The sequence below is a fragment of the Maylandia zebra genome, linkage group LG14, assembly GCF_041146795.1.
Source record: "Maylandia zebra isolate NMK-2024a linkage group LG14, Mzebra_GT3a, whole genome shotgun sequence".
Classification (NCBI taxonomy): Eukaryota; Metazoa; Chordata; class Actinopteri; order Cichliformes; family Cichlidae; genus Maylandia; species Maylandia zebra.
Window position 1 is genome coordinate 29984886 of NC_135180.1, and position 19217 is coordinate 30004102.

Below are 19217 nucleotides of genomic sequence, written 5' to 3' on the forward strand. Positions count from 1 at the left end.
CATAACTTGTACTGGCTCTTTTCTTGTCTTTTCTTGTCTTTTCTTTTCTTTTCTTAACAACCATTGAAGAAGAGTGAAGAAAGAAGAAAATAAACTACAAGAAGACAGATTACAAAAGACTTTAATGTAATTTGACCATATTTAGTTATTGTCCTGGTCCTGGTTAGAGTCCAAGAATGGCATAAAAGCATAACGGCATTTTATTGTTGGGAACAATTTTCGGCCTCTCTTGTGTCATCTTGGGAGGGGGGGGTCTCCTTTTTTGTAGCTAATGTGAAAAAAGACATAAGACAGCCCTATGAGTGATCTGTGACACAGATAACTGTGTCTGCTATGTGAAATTCAGTTTTATACCTACATTTTAGTCTTTGCTGCAACATCTAGCCATTAAAATACTCACGTCCTCTTGTAGCAGTCAGCATTTTCATACACCCTCCTGTGTTGATGGAGCTAACCATGAACTTAGCTGATAATTGCTTCTATGTTACTGTCATCTGCTGCTGGCTAGAGGAAATTTTACTATTCAACTGGTAGTGATCAACTGAACAGCCACTTTAGAGATCCAGGGCTGCAAAAGCTTTTAGGAAAACCTGGCACAAGGATGGAGTGAGAATGGAGTGTGTAAAAGTGTAATGTAATGCACACATGGATGAATGAGAAACAAAAACAGACTGCTCTCTTAATATGTCAGTCATGTGGAATTGTTCATCAGCAGGAGTGAAAACTGGGGCACAGAGAAGGAAACAATCAAAGCAGCGAAGGCTTAAAGTAGATCTAAGAATATTTTTTTAAATTTAAGAATGCAGAAAGAGGTGTTCTAAACCATGCGTGTTAGAAATATTTTTAATTTATGTATTCATAATAATATTTTTACCATCCAAAATGCTGTCATGGTAAAACAGAAAGGATTGTTAGGGCTTGTTATACTCTGTTTCCTTCCCTCTAATGAAGATGAACGCCTTATAACAGTAATCACAGCAAGCCAGTGTGCTCAGGTTTCACAGTGTGAACACTTCCTTGTTGTCTGAAAAAAGCTGGGGCACATATTTCAGTGCCAGGTGGTAATACTGCCACACCTTCTTTCACGAAAGCAGACAAAGCAGTCGTTGTTGGATTATTTCACATAGTGTTCACTGGAGGGCGCTGTGTGGTAACAAATGCTCAATTGATCTGACACAGACGCTCTGATCTAATGTGAGGCAATGTGTCTTTCAGTGGCTCTTTTTTTGCTATTCCTTTTTTTTTTCTTTCCACATTTTGGGTCTTCTAATAAAGTATATAGTATATCCTGCTGAGTTGTAATTTATACATGTTAGACAGCTACTCGCTGTCTAAAGTCGTCATGCCTACTATTGCGCCTCAGAAGTTGGGATCTATAAACTGCACTGATTTGACCATAGCGGAGAAATCTCACAAAAAAGGGGGAGCGGGACGACACATTTTATATAGGTTATTCTGTTGTTGTTGTTGTTGTTGTTGTTGTTGTTTTTGTTTTAAGGAAATGATAAGCTAGAATATAAATACTGTCAGAATTCAATTAACTATCTGTGGTCATGGACGGTGCACTTTGTCGCAATAACTGTGAGCTGTTTTCTTTGGGTTTATATTAAAATGTATTCATACTGTTTCTCTGAAACGGTGGAAAGGCTGGGGGTATTTGGAAAAACATGTTATGAGTTCAGCTCCCAGTCTCAGCATTTAGCTGCTTGGACTGGAGGACTACTGTTTTACATGTACTGTAAAACAAAGGGAGTTTTAAAAACAGTATTGGATATTTAAAGAAGAGATATTTCATCCAACTCTAGCCTAATGCTTAAAATGATTAAAATAACAAAATTTTATACCTAAAGTAGTTTATAAAGTTGCATAACCACTGGTCTAAGAAACCATCGGAGGGAAAACAAAACCTTAAAGTATGTTAAACCCATTACAGGGACTACTAACTATGAGTTGTGAAAACATTATATTAAATCCCTGTAGGAATAGCACTGGAATCGGCTGTTGCATGTTCGTGGTCAGGAGCCACAGAAATAATAAAACACATATCCGGATAGACTAGCTTTCTAGGGTTTGTCTCATGACTGGACATACTGAAAGAAATTACAGTAGACTGCCAGTTGTCTCTGTGAAACTTTGCTGCTCGGTGGGATCCAGGCAGGAAGAGGTTAAATTTCCTCTCTGCGAAAGATTCGGGTCTATGGAGGGGGTAGAAAGGCGCATACCAACTGACGAGGCATTCCGCTTTCCTTGAATGAAATCCTGTGAATATGAATCCGTATTCCCCCCCACTCGCCTGAGGTTCGGTGTCTGCGACGCGCACAAGTGATAGGAGTTGCAGCGGAGGAGAAACGGGGGGGAAAGTGATGGAAAAGTTGCAGTGATCTTGTGTCCGGATCCGGTGGATGAGAGAGGATAGGACTAACTCGCAAAGTTTCCGATCTCAAGTGACACATTCAGAACTGGAATGAAATAATGTGACTGCAAGCAGTTTAGCGTGGACTCTGGCGACCGCTGGCGTGATTTCACGCACTTTTGGACTTAAGTTTTGCTTTGCGCTGGAATTATTACTTTGCTACTTTTTTTGCACAAAGGAACTAAACGATTTAAACAACACATCCTGGTTGATCAGTGAAAGCAGCAACGGGATGAATCCAAAGAAAGGATAAAGCTCTGCCACTTCTGCGCTGAGAGATTCTAGCACACATTTAACACATGCTATCATTCAGTTGAACTGGACTACTGGAACAGAACATGTGTTGAAATCTCGGACTGTTTCTGTTTTATTCTTTCCCATCTCAACTCCCCAATTTCACCTACACCAAGAAGCCATATCAGGCTCGTGTTGGACTGATCTTGGACTTTTATCATTTGCGTTTGGGACTCACAAACGAAAATCAGTGTGTTTGTTTTTAAACTGTGGATTTTAAGCTTTTTCCCTTTGAGTGCAGTTTGACATGAAGAAGCGGATGCCTCAATTTTTATTTATATAATTTGGATTATACGAGAACATTTCTCACAAGAGAGACGTTGAATGATGTCTCCAACTTTAATTGGATTTGTATTTCTGTTAGGAATTCTCCATGTGTGCTCAGGTAAGTCGTTGGTAATGATTCAAAGTAATCTGCTAGCCTTTAACTGGGGTTTTACTAGCTGAAATGAAAAATTCGGGGAAGAATTAAATTCAAGTTTTAATCTTTAATTTTATAAAGGCCGTTTTAAAATGATTTAAGTGACAGTGGATGCACAAACGTATTTGATTTAGGAGCACTCCGTGCAGAATGGTTTCTGCACTAATGTAGTTACAAACTTTACCAGAAATAAGTAAACACATTTTGAGAGCTGGAGTTTTGTTAGGAAGTGTGTTGTAGTCATTGCTCTGCCCTTTGTAAGATGATCCTATTTTATTAATGTATTTTCTTTCACTTTCATGCTTTGAAATGAGAAAAGTACACGAAACGGTGATTTTTTTTTTCTTTCACCACAAAAGTCAACATCCAGGGTAAAGGGGTTGTCTTAACTTTTAAAAGCTGAGCACACATAAAGTCACACATAAAGTGCTGAGGCCGTATGGGATGAGTGGAAAGAGCAGCTATCATCGGTCATACAGACAGCACATGCCCCTATGGGGAACATGTTTCTGTGTATGTCAAGATTCTCCCCCTGGACCACGATTATTGCTGAGTGCAACACTATTTTTATGCTTATAAAATTAAAATCAAATCACAGAGATTATTCTCTTTTCTTTCTTTTTTTTTTTTACATCGGTTGTTTTGTAATACAAATGTATGCAACTCATGTAGAACTACAACAGTTTTAGGTGTCTTTGTTGCCTAATCCTGCATTACCCCCCTCCCATTATCTTTCACATTTTGTTTCTTCTCACCCATCACATGGATCTCTTTATAGAGTTTCTGGACCGTGCTAGCTGGGGTTTCCAGGTCAGCTGCTTCAGAGTTGAGAAGAAATGCTTACCACCTCATTTTAGGACATTAAGAGGAGAGGGTTTGGAATGGGGACATTTTGTAGACAAAGAACTGCACAACAAAACAAAAAAAACTAGTTATCAGAACTTCTATACAGGAAGATGCTCAATATACATTATATTTGTAAAGAAACTACTGTGTCAGAGAAATAGCAGTGACATTTGAACCCTTTACTGCAGTTTACTGTTGCTACTGCACACCTCATTACCTAAGTAATAGTCAGCAAAACTCATACTCACACTTAAATGACTTTTATTAAGCCTTAAAGTGACCTATCCCCAATAAAATATCCAGTTCATTCCCTATAAGGTCTGGCAGCCCATATTCATCCATTTTTTGATTCAGTGTTTCTGCATTGAGTTATTTGAACCTCTGACTTGTTTCATGCAAGTTTGGCCATTGTTTATTGTATGGTGATGGGGAGAGCTTGTGAACCTACAAGAAAATATTGTAGCACCTAAACAGGAAGTCAGGTCAGAGGTGAGGGCTGAGAACTGAATCTGCTCCGCCCTAAGCTGGCTCCTAAGCCAGTAATGGTCCCGTCCTGTAGGAGAGCAGAGTTTCCAATTACTCCCGTCTGTGAATGTCTCGGGATGTTTTCTGGGGAGAGATGGACTGGACAAGAAATACTATAATGACTAGCCCTGGTTTAGACACAAGTGTCAGGAAAATTAGATTTCATGCCACTTCCCAGGAAAAAATATTTCACATTTGCCACTAATTGCATGGCTGAGAACTTTATTCTGGAGTAGGGAATATATCAGATCCCTTAAGCAAACTCTCAGTGGCATTTAGTAACATGTCTTTGTATCCTATTCTAAACGTTCAAGATTTAGCCTGGGTGAGAGAATATATTTTTAATACTTCTTGTATCTGTGAAATAGCAAGTAAGAGATAAAATGACCTTTGCCCTGACAGACTTGTGATGACTTGCTTATTGCCGCTTTGCTGTGTGTGAAGGGTGTAAATTGATACCTCCTTCGGTCTTGTCTTGCCCTGTTATCAGAATGATCTGTCCTCCTGCTATACACTAAATGGTTGTTATCTCTCCTCCAAGTGCTCATCAAACCTTGCACTCGCCTCAGAGGTGCCATTCAGATGAGGGCAAGAGGTGGCTCTGCTTCTCACACACAGAAAGATGCTATGGATTACTCTGAGGAAATAAGGGTTGTTAGAATGATATATATATATATTAACAGGGAGGCTCTACCTTTAAGGCACATATCAGACTTTCCTCTAAAAGTTGGCTTCTATGCTGTTATAAACCCTTGGAGTGATTACATCCAGCCCAACAGAGTGCCTAAGTGTGAATGTGTAGTCATGCTGATAAAAACATAGACAGTGGGAGTGGTACCACCTCGGTAAGCATCTCCAGCCCCGGCACATTCAAGCTGTGGAGGTCTTGACAAATTGACCCATAAGTGCTGATAAATCGTGGAGCACTTCCACCTGCTACATCACAACATTTCATATGACAGGACACAGCAGGTTCCAGAGCCAATTAATGGCCAGAGACCACAGGTGAGACGTATCTCTGTCTCCTGGCTTCTTACCACATGGCCTGGAAACATGCTCATTAAAGCCAGTCTTTCCCTTACCCATTTCTCTTTATCAGTTCTGTGAAATAGTGTTTAGGAGTTGCTTCAAATGGCCCCAAAATACAAATAATCATTTCACTGCAGTTTACTGCATGTGGCGAATAAAATATGATGAAAATTTGATGATGATGATGAAATAATGATTTATCTGAGCGTTTAACCTTCTGAACTGATTTTGGGTAAGCAAAGCAGATTTCTTAAGAAATTTGAGTCTCGAGTCTGTCGTGTCACCTCTAAAAATCTCACACCTGCGTGAGATGATGGTGTCCATAAAGCTGTAGCTCCATAACTTCCACTAATACACTTTAATCTGATCCTAATCCGAATCAAACTGGGTTTTACACCCTAAGATCCGGGATTAGGTAGACTTTGGCTTAGTGAAAACACATGGAGGAATGTGGGAGGCCAGCGAGTGTGCTCTTCCTGTCCATGAGAACTGTGGCTAACTCATTAATGACCGACAAGATAAACATTTCAAAACAGTTTGTTTGAGGGCAGATAAATTAGGCAGTGACTCTTGATGATCTGCCTTCCCTCGGCTGCTCTTCTTTTAATGACCTCAAAGGACTGCTTAATTGGATTAATTAACAAATCCATCTGACGTCAATAGTTTGTAATTTGCCGTGGCTGCAGCTCAACTGATACGGATGTCTGCAAGGAGAAATGGAGGATTTAGATTAAAAAAAAAAAACCTGAGGAAGATACTTCTCAATGTCCTTTGTGTCAACTTCTTGGTATTTTAAGTACCACAGGAATTAACGGCTGTGTCTCACCAGGATTCAGTTTAGACGGTGTGAGTTTCGTAGAGTATTGCTCGCTCCATGCTGATAATGTTGTCATGACTTACTTAGCAAGTATCACTTTGTCTGTCAAGTTGTCTGTCGGTCTAAGCCCCAAAAACGTATAGCCAGACAGAGATAAGCTGTCTACACTAAGAATACTCTGGAACATAACTTCATATAAGTCATATAAGCATTTTAGTCTGCAGCTGGCTGATATTTGAAGGCAGCAGGCATGTCTAGGCTATTAGACTCCTGGGCCAATATAGTTAATGCATCTTGTTCTGTCGGTTGACGTGGAGGACAAACATTCCCTCTTGCCACTCGGTCTAAAAGTGATGAATGTTGTGTCCTTATAGGATGAACGGTGTTGTCTGGTTTCCGTCCCATTTCACAAATGGCACCCTTAGAATTCCCACAGCTTTCTGTTATTAAAAAAATATAAAGACCTTTTTTGTTTCCTACAGAGCCCTACAAGTTACATTTGATTCTGTATCACACATGCATGCTTTTTTGATCTATCCTGAATGTATTACTGGTGTCCTGATCATTTCAGTAATATAGATGTGATCAAGAATAAAAGACAGGCACATGGGGCTTGTGTTTGTGTGGGGTGGCAAAAGGGGCTTAAGAAATCTCTTCATCCTTTTACCCATCCCCCACTTTTTTTCTTTTCTTTTTTTGTTTTGGCCCAATTTTTTTAAGACTTGCCTTTTTTGTGACTGGTCAGTGCAGAGTCTTTCTTAAATAAAGCAGGCCGACACGCAGAAAAAGCCTGTGGGGAAGGGACGAGGAGGCCGTATTGTATTGCCTTAACGGGGCGATTGTAAGGCATGGAGGAGGGGAAGAGAATAGTTCACCAGAGACTGAGGGTGTGTGAAGAGAGGAGTGCAGCTACACACAAAGGCTACCCTAGGGTGTTGAAGGGGGATGGAGGGAGGAAGAACAGAGGACGAAGGGGAGGATGGAGCAGTCAAACATACCACGATACGCCAGCTTGTGGGAATACTCTTGATATGGCTCCCTGTGCGCACATTGCATATTCTTACTGTTCCCTCATGGCACTGCTGAATGTGCTGATTAGGGTGATAGAGGTGGTAAACTGTGAGTTGGGTTTTTTAGAGGAGGACATGTGGGGACAGGTGAAGTTGATTTTTAGAAGTGCTGAGTAAATTAAAGATCCTGGAACAAAGCTTCAGTGGTGCGGTGAGGGTTTGGTTTGGTTTTCGGGCTGCATGGCCAACATCCCTCACGTGTGTAACATTTGCATGCTCAGGAACTCTCACAGGGCTTGCCCTGGGCCTACCGTTTGCTGTGGCGGTGAAGCTGTGCTACCGTGGGGTGCTCTGCCTTGTGCATTTTAAAAAGGTTCAGACCTCCCTCCCTTTCATTTTCTCCACTGGGGAGACTGAGAGATGGCATTGAGGACAGCCTTTCCCTGTATCCGTCTTTTCTTTCTCACTCCCAGAGCTCAGGCCTCCTCCCAGCCTCTGTGACCATTCTATTACCCTCTCATTTCAAGGCCTGGATACACTTTTGAAATGCTAAACCTCCCTTTGGTTATAACTGACAGGGGAAAATACCATTAAAGAGGCTGAGAGGAATAGATTAAATTAGCAGTTAAAAGAGAGACTGCTAATTAGTTGATTAATGTATTTGGTTCCTCCCCCTCTCAGCTATGCTGCCACTGTTAAGATTCAAGATTCCCTTTGGTGACAAGGTTGTCTTCCTATATCAAACATTTTTTTATTATTATTCTGTTTATTTTATGTTTTGAAACATTTGTTATCTATTTATGCAGTGCAGATTCATGATTAAAAGCCACTCTTATTGTGAGTTCTGTCAGCAGCTAAATCTACTGGTTCCTGGGGGCTAATTCTGTCACACAAAAGACAGTGATAGAAGTAGGAGGGGTGCACTTTATTTAAGGGGAAGCACTGAAAAACATAATTAATGGGAAGGTGACCTTGAAACTTACTATTACAGGACTGCTTTTGGAGCCTGTTCTACCATTCAGCAGTAACCATGGTGAGGAGGCTTCAAATAACTGGGTGATTTTTTTTTTTTTTCCCCATCATGTAAATACACTGTTGCTCTGAGTTAAGAGATTAACTTTAATCCCAGCCCATTATCAGCCTCACATATTTTCTGGGAATTGGTGACATTATTTTTTCTGAAACCTGATGTCACCATTGAATCTCACACAAAAACCCCAAACTGTTTTTTCCTCTTATTTTCTTGGTTGATAATGTGTGAAGTGCCACAGTCTCTAAAATGTCCAAATGCTATTGAACTCTTTGAACAAGAATAACGCCTTTTAATTATGTGTAAAGGCTCCGAATTTCCCCTCTTTCAGAAAGCTTTTACTTCTCAGTTTCGAGAGACTTGCAAATCTGCTTCAGTTCTTCTGTAAAGAGTTCAGAGTCCTTCAACTGTGTGATTGTTTTGCAGTCACCTCCCGTCTTTCCTTCTGATGTGCCGTCTTTTGCTTAAACCATGAAAGCTCTAATTGAATAACAATTGTAGGTACTCTGTGAAAGACAGCTTCCTCAGCGTTTAAACATAAGATTGCTTTGGTATTTGTCTGTATGTCAGTCAGCAACTCTCAATGGTGAGCTTCATACTTCTGACTTAAAACAGGTTCATTGTAGGTTTAGGGCCTCATCCCCATTTCCCTGTTTGCACTTTGCCTTGACAGATTCACCTTTCCTGCCTTAGAAGTCATTAATGTAGAAAGGCTTTACTTCCTGCTAAAATGTAGTCTTGACAGGTTGTCTAGCCAGAAAATACTACAGTTCTTTCTTCACCTCTACACAGCGTACAGTGACAATGATGGGAATACGTTGAGCATCTTAGACAAGACCAAAATAATTCAGAACTCTTCTTCCATTCGTAGCTTCTAAATCTAACTAATGTTCGATTTAGCTGCAGTACTGTGCAAAAGTCTTGAGCGACCCCTTATTTCTTTATTTTTTCTTTCAACGAGCCAGACTTATAATTCTCTGGTCTGGTCAGGCTTTCTGAAGATCTTTTAAAGTTTGGCCATTGGCTGCTTTTTCATTCATTTTAATTACAGTCCTTGAACCTGACCATTTTCCTTTCTTTCTTTTTTTGGTTTGTTGTTGTTCGTTAAATGACTTAACAGTGACCTGTGGAGCATTCAGCATAAAAAGGAATCTAACTAACGTTGAACCAGTGTGGCATCCTGATAGACGATGGCACAAAAGGCAGCCAACATCCAAAGGAGAACTTTGAATGTCCTGAATAACTATTCCTGAAGACTTTTTAAAGAAATTACAAGAAAGTTTGCCTAAAAGACTTGGAGTGTATTGAAGAATACGTTGGCATTGGTCATACCAAATATTGACTTACAAGCTTGTTAAATTTTACAAACTCAGTTTTTGTTTTGTGTGCTGTATTTTCATGTATATTTCCACACGTTTCCACATATGGTCATATTTCCCGTTATCCTAACAAAGGACTTTCACACCATAATGTATTGCACTGCATATATGATGAAGTACTGTCTGAAAATCATTATTTTGGCAGTTCAACAGGTCACTTTTAAAAGAGGATGTTGAGTAGACCAGTGGCAGGGCATGATGTTAAGATATACTCAGATATACTTTCTCTTTTCTTTTCTTTTTTTTTTAAATCATCCTAAATCAATATTTCCAAACTAGCATTTCTCACAGCTTTAGTCTGAGCAGTGCTTCTGCTGTCAAATGTGGAACACTGACAGATGGGGAGTAACTAAATTTGCGATCAAGTTGTTTTCACTTTGAAGCATCAAAGGAAGCAGTATTTGGTTCATTACATTGTGTACCTGGACAGTTGGTGTGTATGTTTTGAGGAAGAGACGTGGTAAGTGGGTGCTGGAAAGCATTCAGGCCAGTGAGCAGTTGTCTGCAAAAGGAAATTTCTTTTTAATGCCAGACTGGGCACAGTCTCCCCTCTGTGGACGTCTAGAAAAAGGCTTCTTGGCAGACTTTGCCCCTTCATTAATTTTGACCAAATATTTACTGTGCATCACATGGCAAACCTTACATCCCACTTAAATTTTTTCCAGGCAAGGTTTTGAACAGTTTGGGGCAATTTGTGTTCCATTTGGCTGGACTTGGGCCATGTCCCACTCAGCAGGCCCATGCTGGTGTATCTGGGATTTTGCCACATGGCTCCACAGAGTCTTAACCTATGCTGTGGGAGCCACGTTTCACTTTAAGAATACCATCATAGCCAACAGTATGTGAACCGCTGTTGCATATGCCAATACCTAAGCTTGCACACATTGACACATCAATACTATGTGCTCTGTATTTGCCCTTTTAACCTAAAGGGCACCAGAAGGAAATGTGCCGGGTTTCTACATTCAGATGTTACCACTGTGCCCTCGACTGAATGCAATAAATGAAATTCCCTTTCTGCATGCAGCTGTCTGAGATTTACTACAGAATGTTTTTGGCTGAGTGTTTAGAATAGCCCACATAAGAAGTTAAGGTCCTCAGCTTTGCACTAAGCAACTGTAATGTAACGCTGGTCCAAAGTAGACTTGTATCACTGTTGCCATCAAATAAATAACATTTAAAAAAGCATTAGGTGCTTTTGGCCATGCCTGCCTCAATTCACATTGGCATCTCTTCAGAGCAGTTCTCTTTCTTGGCATTAAGCCCACATGCCCTACTCCCCACGACTGGGCTGTGCCAGCTGAGTGTGCTGGTCCCTCTTCCTCCTCACTGCTCTTTCAGCCCCTCCCCTGCCTTCAGTCCCCACATGTCTAGTGGCTGGACAGAAATACTGCAGTTAGCCCAGAGAGCGACCTTGGGAGGAGAGAATCACCTGATCATATTGTTACTGACACAAAACTAAGCAGGCAGCACTTTTCGAAATTAAATTAAGCAAACTGTTTTATTTACATTTACTCTACTGTGCCATTCCCATCGAAATATGCTCGTAATTCTTGCTTGAATGCTTTTTTTTATTTTTTCAAAAACAGTAAACACTTAATTTTGCTGAAATACAGTTGTATTAATCACTTGAGGATTTCAAGTCTAGCAGCTTGCGTAAGTCAGCAGTGAGATACTCACTGTCCCCTGTTAGGGAATAAATGTACCAGTGTATTCAATTACCTCTGCTTCTCCTATCCTGCTGTTGTAGAAAGCTTTGATGTATCCCAGAGATCACACTGGTCAAACCTCATTAAAAACCGGCAATGCTGGAAAACAAAAACAAGAAGTAATTGCCCAGCACTCCCTTGTGCTTCTTTTCAGTAATCCCCCCCATCCCCTCCCCACTCTTACTTGAAGCCTTGACTGTGCTGCATGAAGCTCCTTAATAGAAGGTCCAAGCCTGTCATCTGCACTCCATATTAATTACAACTCTTTTCCTGGGGTATCTGCACTGCTGATGGAATGACATCTTTGACACCGGCATTCATGAGAAGTCTGAGCTAGGTTTTCTTCTCAGGTCATCACTGTGAATATACAGGGTCAACTTGAGGAGTCTGCAAGTCTGCTCAAAGACACACAAACACACACATTGTGAATAGATTGATAGATAGATACCAGACAGACTGACACACATGCATGCAGACAGACGGACTCTGTACTTGCATCCACGCTGCTCTGTTCATCCCATCTGCCTGCGGTCTCCAGAGCCAATTTGACAGGCTGCATCCTAACAAGCATTCCAGTCTTTTCCACTGCAGATTTCCTCCTCTTCCCAGTGAATTGATATAATAAAGAATAGCTATTATACTTATCCTGTAGGAATGAAATCTGCCCTGATGGCCTTCTGCAGAGTTTGACAGCTTTTGTTTGTGTCTAATGACACTGACTGTAGCAGATTGGTATCAGGAAGAACTGCAATTCATTCACAATTGTGTCCCATGGGTGCCTGTTGAAAATTCATTATTTTTAGTGTGTGTGTTTCTCTTGCCACATCTTTTCACATTTACTCCTGCTTGGTATGTTGCTGACAGTGTATGTGAAATTATGTTGGATTGTTTAAACTGTGGGGGTAAACCTCAGTGTGTAACATTATTTATAAATACGTTTGTGCTCACATTTTCTTTCAAAGACACACGAAACAAATATTTTTGCATTCATCATACTTGTTCCTGTGCCTTGTATCTACAGCCTGGTGCAGAAGTTAAAATCCTGCTACTATTGTCTTAGATTCAGATGGGGGCCCCAGAGCAGGATGAGCTCCAGCCTCCCAAAGGAGTACTTTGCTATGCTGTCTTACTCTCAACCTGGCTCGCATTGCAGAGGGATGCGCCAGGATGCGTTTCCCAGCTGACACAGCCAGGAACTCGGGCTGGTGCTTCAGGCCTTGAGACCTCTGCTGGCTCTTGTCCTGATGAGCGATAAGTGTGAATATCCTAGAGCGTTGGAAGTTATGCTAGTAACCCTTGGCCCCGAGTAAAGGAAGTAGAACGCCTTGTTTATGGTATCATCAGCTGATTTGTCACGATTTTATTGCAGGTGAGAACAAGCAACAGGATGATCAAAGGCAACAACAGTGATAAAGGGACTCTGACAGATCTTAATAGTTAGGTTGTGTTTGCACAAGTTGGAAATTGGAGCAAGTATGGTGGAAGATAACAAGTAATTGGGCTTACTTTTTCTTCTTCTATGTTTATCATATTGTGAAAATTATAAGAATTGATTGGATAAATTGTAGTGGGCTCTGCTGAAACGCACAATAGTAAGCAGGGTGGAGGGGGGTTGTTTTGTTTTTTATCAAGGGGTGTTGTGATGTGTATGCAAATTGCCAGTTTGCCACAGCCATATTTTGCTCAAATATCAATGGGAGCATTGTAATCTGTGAGAGTGTTCGTTTCTATAACAACAAATACAGCCAACCCAATAGTGTACTGTTGTGTATAAACTCATAGATAACAATCTTCTGGTTTGCTTGTGTTAAAAAAGCATTTGGACAGAGATACCATTTTTTGGAAATTGATAACTATTCTCAAGTGCTGATGTAGTATAAGCGAGGTAACCATACCCTGTTGTGTTTGGTAAATGGAGACAAAGAGATGAGGAGGAAAAGAGGCCATAAAGATATCCATCAACCCCCTCCATCACCCAACCTCTGGAGCTCCATACAGACTCACACACAGGGCTCTAATCCTGCCTCTTAGGAGTGTAAGCGATAGCCTTGTGTAACATTAAAAACAGGTCTGATCTGATGCAACTGGCAAAGTCATTCATGCAGCACATTCCAGGGTGGGATTCTGAGGCTGAAACGGTAAAAGATTCAGTTTCACTTTCCTGTTAATGTCATCTGATCAGCAGGAGTACAGTACCTCGTCTTTTCTCTCTGTGTCCGTCTCTCCCGCTTATCTCTGCCCCTCTCTCCCTTATCGTCTCTAATTCAACAGAAAAGGGTGCCTTTTCTTTTGTGTTAAGTCATTTATTGGCCAGCCCTGTCCCGAGCAGGCGTGGCTCCTGTGTACGCCTGGCTACCCCGAGGGACACACCCTTTGCTCTTATCTCTGCCATAAATCCCTCTTAAGTCCCCTAATCACAGATTAATGGGGCTGTAGATAAAAAGTGCCCTACTGTGCTTGGCCTTCCTTATCACAGATCCATATTCCATATCTCTTACCATTGCTCAGCTGGACATCTGATATGGCTTGTGATGATACGGCTAAGGCTCCTGCAATAGCTTTCAATTTTACTGCCTCTCTTTATGATATTCTGTGACCTTGCCCATTTTGATGGGGGAAATTAAACTTGCAGCAACTTCACTCATATAATCAAATGAAATTTGTCGCTGGGATCCTTTGTTCTGTGACAGTCAAATGACCCGGCATTGTGAAGTTGTTTTATCAGTCAAGGAAGTAGACACATTATCCTGTCTCCCTACCTCAGGGGACCAGACTGACAACGGATCTAAATTGCTTCACTGTCCTTCTCCCCCGTGAGTACTCTGGGGTAAAGGGCAGGTGCCTGGCTCCCTTCCTCTTCCTCACACTCTGTGAAGATAGTAGCCATGGAAAACAGCTGTGAGGGACAAAGGCACATTCATTTTTGAAGTTAGGGAAATCACTGGACCAGAACTGATTGCTGAAGCTAGGTAATTGTTTTACGTCTTTTTAGCTTGTCTTTCTTCTTTCCTTCAGTCCTTCATATAGGGATTTAGTCAGTGGTGCATGATTAGTTAAAAAAATTATATATATATATATATATATATATATATATATATATATATATATATATATATATATATATATAAATGCAGTTGTCTTCCCCAGTGATGGACTGGTGTCAATGGACAGAAAAAAGTCATATTAACATTTTAATATCTTTGGTATTGAGTTGGTCTCACAAGGAACTGGATTCATGTTCCTCCTCTAGGTTCTGTTTTAGTCAATCATAGAGCTTTTCAGCGCAAAGAAGGTAACTACTATGAAGCAGAATAAAGAGCCAAAAAATTAATAAAATGACATGAAATTAAAAAAAAAAAAACATTTAAAAAAGGCTTAAGGACATAACTAGCAAAGCAGAGGACTTTCATCTGGTCAGCAATGGTTTTAATCCAAAAATATACACTGAATTATTTCAAGTGCATTAGAAGTATATCCTTGAGGCTATGAAGTAAAGAGTATTTTTTAATTCTTTAATTCTGTCTCTTTTTCTTTGTTTATTTCTATTATTATTTCCTATTCATTTATTTTTCTCTTTTCTAGATTTCTTCCAACTGCATTTTAAATTCAAAGTGCAAAAGTGTTAACGAAATGGCCCGTGTCTCTACGAAAGCTAACCTTGTGTTTTTTGGGGGGGTTTCTTGTCCTCAGGCTGCTGAGAGTTAAGGTCGATGGAGGGCCTTCTTCTCTATTTTAAGTCAGAATAGTTAGCTCGATTGATTGCCACATCCCAGACTTAGGAATAGTTGTAACTTGTTACCGTACAGTTGCACTCTATTGCTTCTTCATGTTGATACCTGGGCGATTAACACTGGCAGTAAACATTAACAAATAAATTCTTACACTGCAAAGTTAAAGAGACTTTATTTGATTATATCATCTCTCATGATAGTTTTACAAGTCCAGTGCAAAAATAGTCCCCTCCTGAGGTTTCACTATGTTGTTTTCATTGGAAGTAGTCTGTCTCTTTTTAGCATATTTCTTTAATCCGATTGAGGAAGCATGATTATCTTTTGGAATATAAAGTCAGAGTATATCATCTCATGTTGCATGGTGAAAATGAAGTTTAGCCCCAAGACATATAGATGAATCCATGTGAAGCTAGTAGCCATAATCTCAATACACATAAATATTCCTAGTGATATAATGGCCATTTGCTTCATGAGAACCATCATAAATCTCATTCTTATGCCATGTCTATCCATGTTTAGAGTGGGGGGAAGAGTCTGGGTTTTAGAGTGAGCAAACGCCTGGAGGTCTTCATGAATCCTTGCATGCGTACAGTATATGGGTCAATGTCTAGGTCTGCACCCTTGTGGCAATGTGGTTTGGCATGAGCCTTTCCAATTCATTGTGTTCGCTTTTGCTATTGGGATTGTTGTTTGTTACTAAGATTACTTTCATGAGTGAGAAAACTCTGACTCCATTGTTGTTGTTTTTTAATTACCTCCAGTGAGCAAAGACTCCCTCAAGCATAGTTTAACACTGTGTAGTGTGAGTCTCCCTATGTGAGTAAATGAGAAGACAGATGCACAAAGCTCTCTAGCAAGTGAGACGGTTAAGGGAGAAGTAGAATTTTGCCTCAGGCACCAATCGATCAGATCCTTGCAGTAGAAGTCCCAGCTTCCCTTTGGTGAAGCTGTGTATTGCATTAGCTCATCTTGCATTCTCTGTCTGGAAGCAAAAAGGGGGGGGGGTGACGAGGGGGATAGAAAACAGGGGAGAGGATGGTTGAAAGCGGCAGTGGAGAAGGAAGGGCAGCGCTTTGAAATAAAGGGGAGTGCAACTTAAAGTAATGCGAGAAAGCAATGGTGAAAGTACGCACTCTGTTCATCTCTTATTTCGGTCTCAAATTTGGTCGTCTGTGTGTGCTGCATCGAAGGAGTGAAGTGAGCTTCCATTTCCTAAAAGCTTGCACCTGTAGAAGGGAGCACGGGAGTGTTTGTTCCTTGACAGGATAATTCTCTTTCCCCTGGTGAGGGGTAATGGAGCTGAAGTAACAGAGGTCACTCAAAGTGTCTGCGGGGATCAGCACGGCAAAGCCTACATACGCACACACAAGCAAAATATGCCTAGAAAGAATTCAGTCGTGACGAGGAAGGGATGATAGCATTGTGTAACTGATACATCCCGTGCACCCAGTCACGGCTCAAAACGCACACCCTCTCAGCAAACGCACACAAAACACTTATTAGTGTACTTCAGTAGTTCAACTGCTGAATATTTATTAATACAATTATTCTCACCAGCTTCTCTGTTACAGGACACAGTGGCCCACTTCATATTGTATCATCAGTCTGCATGTTCATCATGCAGATCGGCCATAATCATCTACAGTAAACAGTCAATGATCAAACACAGTTCCGCCTGCTGCACAGCTCTCTTCACAGTGTGCTACATCTAAATAGTTAATGGTTCCCCCATAAGGCCCCAAACTTCAGACCATTTCAAATTAGAGAGAAGCTATCTAAATCAGGAAGGGAACGGGCAGAGCAGATAGCGGCTGAGCTCTTCAAAGTCCTCTTTAATAAAACATATTAGCCTGCCTTGTCTGCTGAGGGGTGGTAGTGGTACAGTTGCTCCAGTAGTAATCAGCCTGTGTATGCTAGCAAAGTTAGTGCAGCTCCATGCTGTCTGACCAAAGGGCTGGGTCTTTATTAGCATATGGACTTTAAGTTAAAAGGTCTGTTTTGAGAGCAGGTTACAAATGGGGGTTAATTAGCCTAGTACTGGTTGAGACGGTTTCAATAGCCAGAAAGCAGAGATATGTATTTTTTATAAACTTTATTCAGTGCCAGATAGAGGACTAATTCATTCTTGCTAAAGGCTTGATATATCGCTCTCTAATTCTCCATCTGTTTCTGTTCGACTCTCAGAAATGCTTTAATCTACAAATGTGTTTTTTATACCCACGGAGCGTCTGATGTGCAGGACCAAAACAGTTTCAGAATTGTGGGGATTTCTGTGTGTGACTTTATCTTATGTGTCATGTGGCCACAAAATAATAAAACTTCAGCTTTGCTGGCGTTAGTGTAATAATTTCAGATACAGTACTGATTACGGGTACATTTTGACTGCAGTTCTCTGTGGTGTACAATTATTGCACTGCACCATTAATATGCTACTATCTTAATCGCAGAATTTCATTTAATTATCATTATTTTAATTCCAGTTTTTAAACAAATGCTCACGTTAAGTGTCACCAAGTGTTTCATTTTTGGAAAAGTTATTGGAGGATTTTCTTTTTGTCCTCCACCAGATTAAGCACTTTAAATAAAATAATAACATTGAATTTAAATTACCTGAGAAGAAAATAATCAGCAACCTTGCAATCTGCAAACAGTCAACTCGTTTGCTTTTGTGATATTTTTCCCCACAAGCACCGCAATCAAGCACTGCAGTTTGTGACCAATAATTTAAAAAAAAAGTGTGCAGAATCATATGAACATCAAACAGGGTCCCAATGGAGGAGCTGACGCCACATTTCAGTGTTTGTGTAGGGTTCATGTAAGAATGATGAGGTGCAGAAGAAGCCTCAACCCTCTGAGATAAAAACTCCATTTCTTTAACAGTGTCTCTTTCATCAATCAAGCAATTTTCAAAAAGTCCGCACAGCCCTTACCTGTCAAAATCATTACTATTGGGATATTTCAAAAGACTTGGGATCGTGATGTCCTTCACTGGGATACTGGATTAATTATATCTCATTGACCAAAGTACACATTTGCCTTGAAGTGATTTATCTTTCCACAAAGCTGTCACTAATTATGCTGACTTTACCAAAAATATGTGGCGACCACAAGAAGATGCCTTCTCAGCACCAGTTCTCTTGGGTAACATGGGTGGGTGTATGGCACATAAATGAGGTAGTGTGGCAAGTTCACGGGATGCTGGGTAAATTAATTGCAGGCCTGCGCCTCCAATTATACCCGACTCTCTTTAATTGGTGCTGAATGGGCTCCAAAGGCCTATGCTGGGAGATATGGTGAGAGGGGAAGAGCTCTTTCTCTTGGTAACACAGACACACACACAACACACTTTTGTGTGTAGCCACACAATGCATTCACAGCCATCCAGTCCCGCCCTTCAGGAATTAACAACAGGAAGCTAATTTGCATGTAAAGCAGGTTTGATAGCTACAGCTGACTGGTCAGAGAGCAATATTAATGACCAGAGATAGCACTGGGGTGTTAACCCCCTTGGCACTGCTGTTGGCTCTGCTGTGGCTCATCTGTCTTTCTTCAAAAGTGCAATTTCTGCTGTTGCTCCTTTTCTGTCATGAAGCTACACATGGCACCTTTATCTTATCTTTTATCTCTTAATTTCCTTTTTAACCTTCAAGGTGTGTCATATTTTTGTTTACCTTTCCCTTCGTTGCCTTTTCTGCTCTTCAATCTGTGAAATGACACTCACAAAGGTGCAGCAATGTTAACCTTTACCACAGGAGCTGCTATTGGGGGGGGGGGAAGACGTGTTCTTTACTTCTTTCATCACCACAACCTCAAATAGTACCTTAAATACATCTATTACTATCAAATTTTGTCTGTATTTAAAAATAATCAGCATGTTTAATACTTAAGAACTGATTATTGCTATATATGTAAAGTAGAATTAATTTAACTGTTTAAAATTTATACTGAAAAAAGTATTTTAAAGTGGCCTACCATCAGCTGCTAAAATTTACATGCATCTACTGTAGCCACAT

At 40.5% G+C, this 19217-nt stretch overlaps 1 protein-coding gene across 6 annotated transcripts in view; it reads left to right on the plus strand.

Annotated features, from left to right (window-relative positions):
- robo1 (roundabout, axon guidance receptor, homolog 1 (Drosophila)) overlaps window positions 1-19217 on the plus strand; it is a 225071-nt gene that overhangs the window by 90821 nt on the left and 115033 nt on the right. Inside the window, exon 1 of one of the 6 annotated variants that reach the window (XM_076873330.1) lies at window positions 2145-3092. The exons of the other annotated variants lie outside the window; for them this stretch is intronic. Within the exon in view, the coding sequence (XP_076729445.1) occupies window positions 3032-3092 (61 nt within the window). The 5' untranslated portion in view covers window positions 2145-3031. Of the gene's footprint in view, window positions 1-2144; window positions 3093-19217 lie in introns of those variants that run through there. 6 annotated transcript variants of the gene reach the window in all.